A 12,871-nucleotide genomic window follows, 5' to 3' on the forward strand; every position below is an offset into this window, starting at 1 on the left:
TGAGTCTCGAGGCGAGGGTCGTCCGTGGGATATTATACGCCTTTGCAGCAGCTGATTGGGTAGAATAACACCAGATTCGAAATCCTTGATAGCTGATTGTATGGCAAACTCTCGGGTAGCGTTTTGAGACATGTTGTTGTTGAGTAGGAAGAGTCGTGTTCTAGACAGATGCGTCGAGGTGGGGTGACGAGAACGGGGGGGTGACGAAAACTAGGGTGCCGAGCTTAGTATTGCTCTTGTTGTTGGTGTGACAAGCCAAAATATGTATAGTGACTTGTAGGTTTGAGGAGGAGATTTCTAAGTTTGCTCTTGAGTTTGATAGCAAACTGAGTGCAACGAATGTCAGTATGACAAGAGCGCCTCCGGAAAAAGAGGGTAAAAGCTCTTCTTCGAGCTGGCAACCTAATTCCTCTAGAGAATCGGGACCCAATTCGGGACCTAGAAGCTGCTAAGAGTGAGTGCGAGAGCGAGAGCGGGAGTGAGCGTTGGAGTGAGTGTGGGAGTGAGCATGGGAGTGATGAAGTGATAATTTCTTACAATGATTTATGTATGTACCTTTACATACAAATTACTATGTAGTGGTACTTATAGCCTAATATTGCGAAACCTTGAGCGAAGCGAAACTTTGGTCACGACGATTACTATTCGATTATTCGATCGAGGAAGCAGAACATCAACAAACCTTCATTAAGGAACCATATACAGGAACGAAGCATTACGTATCAATACGTAGGACATCAAAAATGGCGCCTCCACCAAAGCAACGGAAGATTGCCATTGTGGGCTCGCGATCAGTTGGTTATTTGCCATGTTGATTCCCTTACAAACCTCACATGTGCTAATGATGACATTACAGGCAAATCTTCCCTGACGGTCCAGTTCGTCGACGGACATTTCGTGGAGAGCTACTATCCCACGATTGAAAATACTTTCAGCAAAGTTATCAAGTACAAGGGCCAGGAATTCGCAACAGATATCATCGACACAGCTGGTCAGGTGAGCAAGCATCTCCGTTTCACGCGATATCATTGTGTTTTTGAATTATATTTTCTAACTGTTGCTCCAGGATGAATACAGTATACTTAATTCCAAGCACTTCATTGGGATCCATGGGTATATCCTAGTGTATTCGGTTGCTTCGATGCAGTCGTTCGAGATGGTACAGGTCATCCGTGACAAGATTCTGAACCACTTGGTATGGTCCCTACCAGCATGCCACATACAGAGAGCGCGGACATTCTAACATTTGTATTAGGGAACTGATTGGGTACCGGTCGTCATTGTCGGCAACAAGAGCGATTTGCGACCCGAGCAGCGCCAGGTCACTGCAGAAGATGCGAAACAGCTGGCAGAGAAATACTCGTGTGCGTGGACGGAAGCTAGCGCGCAGTTCAATGAGAATGTCACCAAGGCATTTGAGTTGATGATTGCACAGATCGAGAAGTCACAGAATCCAAATGAGCCGACGGGGGGGAATAAGTGCTTGGCTATGTAGAGACCCGAGGAATGATTATGTGTTGGTTGGTACATACACCGTGGCAATTGAGGCATGGCCGTCCTATTAGATAGGTTGGAGGGTTCACCGGAGTTATATATCTGCCTCAGAGCCCTCCATGAGTGTGGCCTTTTCCGACTTGAAAGGAGCCCTCAACGCCAAAATCCCCAACAATCATCACCCCTTTTCCCACCCCACCACCCCCCTACTTATGATTCAACGGCCTCACATACCCCACCAGCTTCCGATCAAACACCTCGCACCTAACCGGGTTATCGACCTGGTAAAACGGGTTCTTCATAACGTAGTCCGCGTACAACTCGTAGGTCTTCTTGAGGATCGAATCCACATTCTGCTGCGTCGGCTCCGTGAATATCAGAAACTTGGTCCCTGTCAGCGTCTCAAAGCACTGTAGCCGGAAGTTCTCCGTCTCAAGGACTTCGATGCCTGAGGGCGGCTCTGGACGGTCGAGTAATGAGCCGCGGGGGGCGTTGTGTTGTAGGGGGTGTAGGCGGGTGGTGAGGGCGTGGACACTGCGTGGGTATTAGCTTACTGGAATATATACTGTGAAGATTCCAGGAATTGAATAGGAGCGACACCGTTGAGGGGAGGAAGACGAGGCGTACCTGTGAAACGTGCCGGCGAGGATAATGTATTCGTTCGTGCTGAGCTTCGACAGCCCCTCCGCGAAATCGCGCTGGTAGATCAGACTACCAGCCTTATTGACAATAAAAAGGGCAAAGACGACCCTATCCCACTCGTAAGCATTGCACTTCCACGATATCCTGCTGTCCATGGGTGGTAGGGGAAGGGGGGTCTTACATAGCAGCGGTTTGAGCGACTCCTCCAGCCCGTTCACGCTCCCAACGTACGATTCAACTCCCGCAATAGCTATTACGAGCTTTTCCAACAAATATAATATCCGATCACTAGAATGTCGTTAGTTTCGTGCATTCATAGAGTGCTCCTACTCAATCGGCGCATGGCGTGGGAGCTACTCGTCGTTTGGCGATAGAGGGACCACCCACCGCGTATACCCCAGATTTCGGATCCCGTCTGCAGGAATTAAATCTACCAGCCTCTCACTACAACGAGATAAAGAAACAACCGCCCGCTTGCTTCTACCACACGCCTCCCACCTCCCCACCGCTTCCACTTCGCCTCACTCCCCCTCTTCCCTCTTTAGCAACTACAACAGACCATCCACGGAAGAACTATTCACCTGGTCCCCAACACAACCTCCCAATCCACCCCGACCAAACGAACCCCTACCCCGCCCACCATGTCCACCAACGCCGCGCAAACGATGCGCAAGCGCGCACCTCCCCAGGGCGACGAAGAAGCCGGCGCGGAGCTCAAGCTCGGGGAGTTCCAGGACGTGGACGCGCTGACGCACTCTGAAGCGGCGCTGGTCATCAATGCCCTCGTCGCGAAGCGCAAGATGGATAAGGATTCCAAGCGTGTCAATGATAGCGAGTGCGTCCTCCCCCCAGCACCCACAGTTCCAACCCCCCATTGAGCAAGACATGGAGAGGGAAGGGGATAGAAGAACAGGGAACAGGGGCTAATACAGGTGCCAAACAGGATGCTCAACAAGACCCTCGAATACCTCGACCACTTCGCCCGCTTCAAGCGCAAAGAGAACGTCGAAGCCGTCGAGCGCCTCCTCTCCGCGCACCCCGAACTCGCCAAGTTCGAGCGCGCCCAGCTGGGGAGTCTGTGCTGCGAGCTGGCCGAGGAGGCGAAGACGCTGGTGCCCAGCTTGGCGGACAAGATCAGCGATGACGATTTGCAGGAGTTGTTGAATGAGATTAATAAGCACAGGGGGTACGATGGGTAGATGCCCTGTACGTCGTCTGTCTTTAAGTGTGCGGAGAGGGGATGTGGGAGTGAAGGTTGGGGGGGGGGTGAGATGGTTGGGGGAGAGGTGCAAGCGATGGGGGTGTGGGTTAATGCTGGAGTTTTCTTGGGGGTAGGTAATGAATGCATGGGAGGTGTTGGCGTTGCCAGACTGGCCGGGGCGGCTTGTGTGCATATACCGACATACTAGTTTGTCTGGGTTGAATACGGGTAACAGAATTGTGGAGGAACTTTATGAAACGAAATCTCAGGACAATGACAATGCTTCAGCCAGGCCAGTCCATTTATGGATATTCAAACATCGTGTGATTTTTTTCGTACAAAGACATCTAACCATCTAATATTCCATGCCCATAATGCACCAAATATAACGCCCCTGCCCCTGCCCATTCTCCCATTTCCATTTCCTGATATTTCTCATTCTTCCATATCCCATATCCCATTTCCCAATATTTCACATACCTCCTCAAGTAGCCGGATGCCAATTCGCCCACGTACAACTACACCCCGAATTCCCCCCATCAAACCCTCCAAGCGCCGCATTACTACTGGTATCAAACGCATTCGGCGCCTGATTCACCAACGTCCCTCCAAAAGCCCTAAACTCCGGCCTAACCTTCCCACTCCCCGCCACCACCTTCTCCCTCTCATCAATCTCATAACAGTACACCCCCTTCTTCGTCGGATCGCCACCGTGCCTGTCAGTCGTAATAGTAATTGGGTATGGGAACGCCGAGCTATCCTGCCCTAGAATCGTGGTGGTGACGGTCCCGCTGCTGCTGCTAGATGCAGTCGTCGAGTTGAGAAGCACAGCGCTTCTGGCATCCTTTCTTGTCCACATCTGTACTAGAAACCGGGTCTGTGACCATGTACACCGAAAGCGTGCCTCGGATTCTGCGCAGCCGCCGTCGAGATCATCAGGCACTTCGCCATCGCCCAAGTTCGTTTCATTGAGCAAGGCAGTTGACTTGAGGAAGATGGAGCGGTTGAAGTAGCTGTAGAACCCGTAGTGTTCGGTAGGCATCCCACGGTCGAAGAGCCGGAGAGGCTGCTGCTCGGGTGTTGGAAGGAGGTTTGCGGGTGCGGCCGTGCCGTCGGCGTTCAGCTCTGGGGCAGGGATCGATTTGCCGAAGTCGGGGAATTGGCTGGTCGCATTTTGTTTTTCCTGTCTTGTTGACAGTTTTGTCGACGCTTTGGCGGCTGCTTGGGGATTGAGGAAGGTGATGTAGAATGGTGTTCGCTCCCCGGATTTGTTGTCGGATACAATTCCGTCCGTGGTATTGCCCAGGAAACCTTGCTCTGCAATGGTAGGTGCTGCAGGTGAGGGTGAGAACATGATTGCTTGCCTAGCCTTCAGCGCCAGACGCTTCAAGAACTGACTGGCGTTGACTGCGTTGCCAGCAGACCTGCGAACTGGTGCCCCAGTTGGGCCGCCCCAAGTTGCGTTTGCAGCACTGCTGTTATCCCACTGGATAAGAAGCTTCAGTTTTGGCTGCTCTGGCTTGTTCGGGGCAACCGACGCCTGAAGTTCTTTTGGAAGAGCACAGCTCCAGACAGTCTTCGGGTATACGCAGCCTGTGTTCGCCACATTGTTTGCGGTAGACGATACCATTGACACACCGGTGTATATTGGTGGAAAGATTGTCAGGTTAACCCACTGCGACGGAACCTCAACATTTGGAGTGGATCTGTGCAGCTGAGTCGCAAGGGTGACGATTAATATCGTCAATCCAATCAGCGCACAAACTACACCAAGCCAGCATCTCCTTCGTTTTCGACCCTCTGGACCGGTTCTTCCATAGCAGCCTCTGTTGGAAATGCATCCCCGTCCGCGCCAGAGTCCACCAGCTTTATGGGCTACAACCTCTTCTTGCTCATGCCTCCGACGTTTCGCATCAATTTTACGTGCCTTTTCTGACGCTATCTGGAGGTCAACTGGATTTACTGCTCGGCTGACCCTTGGCGGTGGCAAAGTCGGATAACCTGAATTTAGGTTGATGACTCTTCGTGTAGCTGGGGTCAATGGGACATCCGTCAGTGCAATAGCGCCGGTCGATGTCATTGCTTGTTGCAGGCCAGGGGAGAGTGGCCCAGGAGACTGAGGTTGCTGGGCAGACGAACTATGGCGAGGTGGGTAGACAGCCGCATATTTTGGTCGTGGTGGAGAGTATGGCGGTGGAGCTGCAGGAGTGACAACCTTTGGGGCATTCTCCTGGCTAGCTTGGGACTGCGTCGCCGTGGATGTGGTGTTCATGGCTGGCGGCGCGGCGCTTGGGCCTTGGGGAGCAGTTTGTTGATTGCCAGTACTTGCAGACGCAGCTGAACGATCCACAGACGTTACTGATGGGTCATCGAGCATGAACGGAGCTTCTCTATCAGCAGGACTGAGAATCGAGCTTCGGTCTGACCGCACTGCTAAGGACTGATCTCTTTGAAGCTCACACGTTCCAGTGTTGGGGTCCACATCCAGATTTTGCTGTGGGCGATTCGCAGTTGCTGCGGCCCGAGTGCTGCGTGAGAGCGCCAATGGAAGTGTCCCGTATGACTCTTCTGCTTTATAGGTGTAAATCCCATCCTTGAATTTTGAATCTGTTCCATCCCACTTGGGGGTTCCATCAATAGTATTTCGATTGTCCCACCAGTCATCGGACGCGATGGTCGTTGAAGACAAAGGTGATTTTGGTGAAAGGGCCTTCTCCCAAAAGCGGAACTCGCGGTGGCCACTTTTTGTATCAGGTGTCGCGCTATCTGGACCTGTAGGGCTTTCTCCTTGTCTCGCAGTTTGTGGGAAGTTTACCGTGTTGGATCGAGTCAGAAACGGTGAGAGAATGGTATTCCACCAGCCAGTCGACCTCCTTCGGTCATTCGGTGAAAGCATGCTCTTGGGCCTCTTCTCACTACCATCAGATCCGGACCGATTTTTCCTTGTCAAGATCTGTTGCTTATCCTCTTCCAAAATAGCACCCGTCCCTATTCTGAGCTTTTTGGGCCGAGCAGAAAGAACCTCGTCATCATCTTCGTCTTCAGCGAAAATAGTACCGACTGATTCCCTTCCAGCTTTCTGGCCATTTAGAATAGATTGCGATATTTGAGGCATGGGGGGGATTTCTTCTTGCTGGTTTGAGGTATGAGAATAACTGGCGGGTCGTGAGTACACACTTGATGCAATTCTCCTCGGCTGTGGCGTCACTGTGTTTGCACTGATTGGTGACCAATATGACACCTCGGCTGGTGTGATAACGATGACTGGTGTTTCTGGAGCGTATTCTCTGGGGGTTTGTGATTCGTAGCAATTTAGAATGTTCGAAGTATCCGAGCCAGCAGTCTGTGGGCTTGTGATATGTTGTTTCAGGGGGGCTGAAGGTATCGATATTCCAATAACTATGGGCCTATCATTCGGGGATAGGTCTCCTTCCATAGTCAGAGAAGAAGGCTTTAAGTCCTTTGCCCTGCGGTTGGCAAATCCAGGAATCGGATCAGCCTTTGCCGTGGCGTCATCGTCAGAACTGCCCTGCTGATTGGGGGTTTGTTGCACTGTTGCTGGAGGATTTGGTGCATTGCCAAGGAGATTCTTCCAAAATCCCCCATGATTTGGAGGAGCCGCTTGACTCTCAAGAGATTGAAGAGCAGCCAGATCCACAAACCGACCAGCATCCGCCGTAGGTAACGGACCAGCCGCATTTGTTTTTGGTTGTGGAACTGCCGGAGTGAGAGCTCGATGGCGTGCGACGTCCGTGTTGAGCTTTATACCGGCCATCTGGTTCTGTTTCTTTTGACGCTGTCTTGACTTTTCCCTCGTAGGTTTGATTACTGAGGACCGCTTTACTGACTTTCGGGTCTTCATTTGGGGCTTCTGTGGCATCGGCGGTGCGGGTAAGTTAGAAAATGTCGGCCATTGTGTCATGCGAGATACATCTGATTTGTCGTCTGGGAAATTCGTATCACGGCCGTTCTCATCAAGAGATTTTTCATCCCAATCCAGCTCATCAAAGGGAGTATCAAATGGGTTGCTTTGGTTGTCGCCATGTGAGTTGGCACCAGGTTTTGGCTGAGCCACTTGTAATCGTGAAGTGTTTGACATATTGGCCTTGGATTCCAATTATATGATCGTTTGAATAACGGGCTGAGTAGCTATCGAAGCTATTATCGGAGCAAGTCAAGGCTTCGGTAGTGTAAGAGAAACAGGTTGTATTAGTGGTGTTTGTTGTTATAGAAGTGAATGTGTGTGAATCGGTATGAGTGATGCTTTAATTGACTGTCCAAGTCTGACTGAAACGAAGATTGAAAGTGTCGAGAATATATTGAAGTAAAGAGCGGGGTCTCCAGACAGATGGGAGTCGTGCCAGAGAACAAAGCTATCGAATAAACGAAAGGTATTGGGGAGGAGTTTCTATTGTCGCAGGCTATTGTTTGTTGAGGCTTGCCATGGTCAGGCGGAAGGAGGCAACACAGAGACAGAAACAAGGAAAGGAAAGAAAGAGCACACTCGTAACAAGGCCACGCAACACAGGCCAGAGTGAAGTTTTAAGAGGAGAGAGATGAAAGAGCAATCGATGGCGTTCGGAGTCGCAGTTCTGAAATAGCTCGGACGCGTCTGCGCTCTAGCTATGCACGAAAGAAGGAATAGAGCGACTTGTCCCACCTGATCTATACTTGTTCTATCATTATCCATAGCACACAGCGACAATCGCCGCGTACTCAGTGGCCAAAGGACCATCCGTCAGGCCGTGTGTTTGACGCTGATTGTAGGAGGTGAGGTCGACATACGCGCCGGCCATCTGTATGAGGCTTAACGGGAAGTTAGAGCGGCCAATGGTTGGGGCTTAGCCGCCCAAACATTTAGCCCATGCCTGCTGTCGATTCTCCACGACAAGTCAACGGAGATACATGATTGGTCGCAAGACTTACATGCTCATCATACGGAGTACACAATATAAGTTATGGAGTAGAGAGTGGCCAGTTACGAGTGGTATCTCACGTGATGAAGAAGCTCTGCAAGACAACGGTTCGATTGATCTAATGTCAATTACTGCCATTGCCGGCTCACTACCCATATAACATTACAGTGCTGCAATATACAGTTACGCGCCGTCACTTTCCTTTTGTATACTAGATGTGCACATGGAAGCGTGAGGCGGCTAGAAAGGAAAGAACGACGGACTTGTCCCTTCGCCGAGCCTTTTGCCGCCTTGCCATGTTGCTCCCCTCGCACCCCCGTTTCCGTCCCACCGAGCCCACCGACACACACTCGTACTCATGGAGTAAAGTATCTACTGCGGGTCCTTGGCTGTGGGTGAACCCAAGACTCAGGTTGGTCTTACCAAGAGGCACTAGTTACATGACTATGCTGGAAACGTTTCACTACCCAACAACAGCGCAGAGGAAGACGTGTCCACTGCTTGTCCACTACTTGTCCACTACTTGTCCACTACTTGTCCACTACTTGTCCACTACTTGTCCACTACTTGTCCACTACTTGTCCACTACTTGTCCGACTGTTGACAGTTTACAACACTACAGTACTACAGTTTCCAAGTCAGATATGTGCCAACTAACCCCCCGTTTCATCATGGGCTGAAAAAGAAGCAAGGCTTTGAGGAAATTAGAGGAAGCTACTTGTGGCGCTTCAATTTCTAGGACCCATGCATGGGGAGGAAATGACGATCGATATACCAAGTACCAAATGAGAGCAGCCGTGTCCACAAAACAGCCTTTGCTCTGGGAAAGGAGTCCGGCGGGCATGGTCCACGGGCTGGCTCATAACATCAGACCAACCGGTCCCGCATACACCCCCTTTCGGGAGAACCTCCGAGGCACCGCCCTCTACTAGCAAACCTAACACCATCCCAACTAGCGGGGAAGGCGCTTAAACGGGCCTTACAGCCACGCAAACACGCAAGAACTGCTCTCTAAGGTCATACTCTTCTATACATAAACCCATAGCTTAGCACGTCCCCATACCCTTCGGGAGGTCTTGGGGCCGCGGGTTACACCCGCGGCCCGCTGGACTTAAATAAATATCATCAGCATCATCATCATCATCATCCACGGGCGATGTTTGTGTGGAAATAGGGGATGCCATTCCCTCCGCTTATCGTAATATTTGGGCTGTTGCTCCCCCTAGTCTAGCAGTAAAATGCCGCTCTCGGCGAAAACAACCATGTAAGCTAGATTAGGTCTTTTGCCAACCGACCACAAAAGAAACAAGAAGTAATCTCGTTGTGTCGAGAGAAAAGGAGATGCTAATGTTGATGTTCACTAGGTAGGGAGGGGTGTGTTGGCTGGTCTTTTTAGTGAGGTGGATAGCGGATACTTTCAATCCCTATAGAGTATGTACGTCTGCTCTCCATTTAACTTGCGTCTTTGATTCCCTTATCCCTTTGCCCATCTGTATACTTACTTAACATTTGCAATTTCAGTGCCCTCGTGTTGCTCTGCCGATAAGCTTGTTGAGGGGACTGAGGGGAGAAAAAATATACTACGCCATACTCCGTAGTAGTAATCAATCATACAACTCCATTACTACTCGCCCAAACGTCCAACGCCCATACTGGAGTAGTCCTAGCTCTACTTGGCTTGCAGCGGTCCAATACGAAAGCCACAGCAGCCACAGCAGCCACAGGAGCGCCCACAGCACCCACAGCACCCACAGCACCCAAAATCCCACCATCGACCATCAACATCTGGCCACTCACTGTCACTTCTAACCCCTTACGACGATTACGATACTATAGTACTACTCTATAATACTCTCTCCTCTTCTCGTACTGGAAGAGTATCTGAAGTGGGAAAAAGAGGAGATAGACATATACAGCCTCGAAAGCCCTTTTTCTTCCTCCGCTTTCAACATTATACCCTAACTCTTATCTCACTGAACACAATCATAAGTTTCGCTAGACACACCAGAGACATCACTACTGCAAACTCCGCGCCAATTGTACATACTGTACGTCGACGACACACGGCTTCTATCGACCGGAACCTACACCCCTGCTGCCCCCATACTCGACGTCCCCCAAGTACAAGGCGACGTAGTCACTTATCTTTTGTGTCGTGCTGTGAGCACTACATACTATCCCATCAGCCACAGCGACAACCACCAGACGGTCCCCGACCCTCTGGTGCATCTCTCAGCCTTCGCTCTGGCTACCTCCACTCCCGTCTCGACGTCGTCCTCGTCGCAGGTTTCATCTTTCTCACATCGGCGACGGAGATCATCAGCTGCTGCTGGCATTCCTCACATTCCACAGACCCTCAACGTCCAGGACGCGAACGACGCTTCAGCACGAGGGCGCGGCGGAGGCTCTTCTCTCTCTCCCATCCCAAGCACGTCAACTCCCACCCCCAGCGACAACAAACAATTTCCCCAGAAGCTGTCGCTAACAAACATGAGCAGGCACACCCAATCCCTCCATGTCGCTCTCACGGTCGCCGTCTCCCAACGAGGACGGCGGGTGGTCCAGCCCAGGGCTCACGACGAATTATGTCGACACGAGCGGGCGGGCAAGCCCTGCCAATGGACTGCGGGGGGCGAATGCGAACGCTAACAGCGTGACGTGGGATGGCGCAAGGAAAAAGAGCTCAAAGGTCAATGGCGGCTATCCCTCCTTCTCGACACAGAACAATGGCTTCTTCAGCAGACACATGCGCAACATCTCGACCAGCTTGCCGAAATTCGTGATCAACCCGGACGATTCGAAGTACGCTGAGAAGGAGAAGCTGGGCCGTGGTCGGTGGATGCCGAACAGAAGCAGCAAACTCGGCCGATTGGCAAACTTGTCTATAAACACATTTCAGAAGTTCAGACTTCGCTTTTTGATCGTCTTTGGACTGATCTTCGCAACGATTCTCTTTTATACGACTCGTAAGTTATAGTGAAAACTAGCGGAGCTGGCGATTACTGACGGTTACACAGCGTTGCATTACTACTGGCGTAGAGCGCCTTTACTGGGAGGCGGTAAGAAGTTCGTCATTATATTGGCAGCAAACCAAGGAGGAGGAGTAATGGAATGGAAAGGCCCTCGCGAATGGGCGATTGAACGAGACAGCGTACGAAACAAGCGGAGATACGCGGCGAGATGGGGTTATGACCTGGAGATTGTGGATATGAGCACGAAGAAACGATATGCACATGAATGGCGAGAGAGCTGGGAGAAGGTGGACACCATCAGGAATTGCTTGACAAAGTACCCTGATGCTGAATGGTGGGTGATATCCAGATATTACGCAGCGTTGACTTACTGACAGATATAGGTTCTGGTGGCTGGACCTGAATACGTTCATTATGGAGCCATCCTACTCCCTCCAGTCCCACATCTTCAACAATCTTGCGGCCAACACGTACAGAGATATTAACCACTACAACCCGCTCAACATCAGCCACCCCTTCACCGATAAATACCTGGACGAGAAGTCATTGTCTCCTGTCGGCGACGGAAAGGCCAAGTCTATTAACTTGATAGTGCCGCAAGATTGCAGTGGCTTTAACCTCGGCTCCTTCTTCGTCAAGCGCAGCGCATGGACCGACCGCCTGCTTGACGTCTGGTGGGACCCAGTAGCCTACGAGCAGAAGCACATGGAATGGGAACACAAGGAACAGGATGCCTTGGAGTTCATGTACACTTCTCAGCCGTGGATCAGGCCGCACATGGCTTTCATTGAACAACGCAAAGCAAACTCCTTCCCGCCTGACGCCTGCAATAGCCACGGGAACGATCCTCTAATTCACTACGACCGAAAGGGCCGTGACTTCCTTGTCAACATGGCAGGCTGCGAGTGGGGACGCGATTGCTGGGGAGAGATGTACAACTACCGAGAACTGAGCAACCTGCTGAACCGCAACCCATGGGAGCTGTTCAAGGAGGAGATTGTCGCCGTTATCTGGTTCAAGTTGACCGGGCATAAAGTAAGGCTGTGATGAGCTAGTCTCGGGGAGCCTCACACACAACTATCTACGAACCAAGACACTCCTTTCTCCCCAAGGCGACACTTTTGTTATATGTTCTCGCATTGTCGGCCCTCGACGGGTCATGATACCCACGCCTTGTTCGCAAATATACCACGTCAATAACGCCTACCTTCTTGTACCATATAATCCATAATCTGGCTGGAACATAAACGGACATGCCTTCAAATGATCAATCAAAAGGGAAACGCGCTCTCTCACGCGCCGCGCATTAAAGATGCAAATTTTATCTTCCTTCCGTTGTTTCACCTTCCTGACTCACTTCGCGTCCACGTCCCATCCCATGCACGATGCGACGTGTGTGGACCTGCCCTTCATTCTGGGTGTTTGTGTTTGGGAGTTTTAGATGGGCTGTTCCATGCATGGTGGCGCAAAAACTTACCTCTTCATGTATTTAAAACTTTGTTTGTTTTCTGTTTATTCGGTAGCTGACGGAGCCATGATGTATCATACTATTGAGCCGGCCCATGTAGGGAAGGAAGTGGTCGGTCGGGATAGTAGCAACCCGTTGGATTGAGGGAGATTCTCGTTTCAGAAATCAATTAACTGGA

General features: G+C 51.0%; 5 protein-coding genes across 5 annotated transcripts; 3 read left to right on the forward strand and 2 right to left on the reverse strand.

The window, feature by feature from the left end:
- Positions 1-665: 665 nt before the first annotated feature.
- Positions 666-1,495, forward strand: RHB1_2 (GTP-binding protein; the record flags this gene model as incomplete). Its single annotated transcript, XM_024467987.1, has 4 exons — positions 666-798; positions 857-996; positions 1,067-1,195; positions 1,256-1,495. The coding sequence occupies exons 1-4, from the start codon at positions 744-746 to the stop codon at positions 1,493-1,495; spliced, it is 564 nt and encodes a 187-aa protein (XP_024324581.1). The 5' UTR covers positions 666-743.
- Positions 1,468-2,477, reverse strand: VC83_04355 (uncharacterized protein). The gene is made up of 3 exons (XM_024467988.1): positions 2,318-2,477; positions 2,122-2,244; positions 1,468-2,028 (listed from the first exon to the last, which is right to left on the reverse strand). Coding segments are annotated over exons 1-3 (453 nt in total). The 5' UTR covers positions 2,320-2,477; the 3' UTR covers positions 1,468-1,700.
- Positions 2,478-2,606: 129 nt separating this feature from the next.
- Positions 2,607-3,416, forward strand: RPB4 (RNA polymerase B). Its single transcript, XM_024467989.1, has 2 exons — positions 2,607-2,971; positions 3,080-3,416. The coding sequence occupies exons 1-2, from the start codon at positions 2,778-2,780 to the stop codon at positions 3,333-3,335; spliced, it is 450 nt and encodes a 149-aa protein (XP_024324583.1). The 5' UTR covers positions 2,607-2,777; the 3' UTR covers positions 3,336-3,416.
- Positions 3,417-3,821: 405 nt separating this feature from the next.
- On the reverse strand, positions 3,822-7,436 carry VC83_04357 (uncharacterized protein; the record flags this gene model as incomplete). The annotated part of the gene is made up of 1 exon (XM_024467990.1): positions 3,822-7,436. One exon carries the CDS (start codon positions 7,434-7,436, stop codon positions 3,822-3,824), a length of 3,615 nt encoding a protein of 1,204 aa, XP_024324582.1.
- A 1,902-nt stretch (positions 7,437-9,338) lies between these two features.
- MNN10 (alpha-1,6-mannosyltransferase) lies at positions 9,339-12,868 on the forward strand. Its single transcript, XM_024467991.1, has 4 exons — positions 9,339-10,681; positions 10,752-11,219; positions 11,271-11,559; positions 11,609-12,868. The coding sequence occupies exons 2-4, from the start codon at positions 10,769-10,771 to the stop codon at positions 12,270-12,272; spliced, it is 1,404 nt and encodes a 467-aa protein (XP_024324575.1). The 5' UTR covers positions 9,339-10,681; positions 10,752-10,768; the 3' UTR covers positions 12,273-12,868.
- Positions 12,869-12,871: the final 3 nt, after the last annotated feature.

Source organism: Pseudogymnoascus destructans (assembly GCF_001641265.1).
Source record: "Pseudogymnoascus destructans isolate 20631-21 unplaced genomic scaffold scaffold_9, whole genome shotgun sequence".
NCBI classification, from domain to species: Eukaryota; Fungi; Ascomycota; class Leotiomycetes; order Thelebolales; family Thelebolaceae; genus Pseudogymnoascus; species Pseudogymnoascus destructans.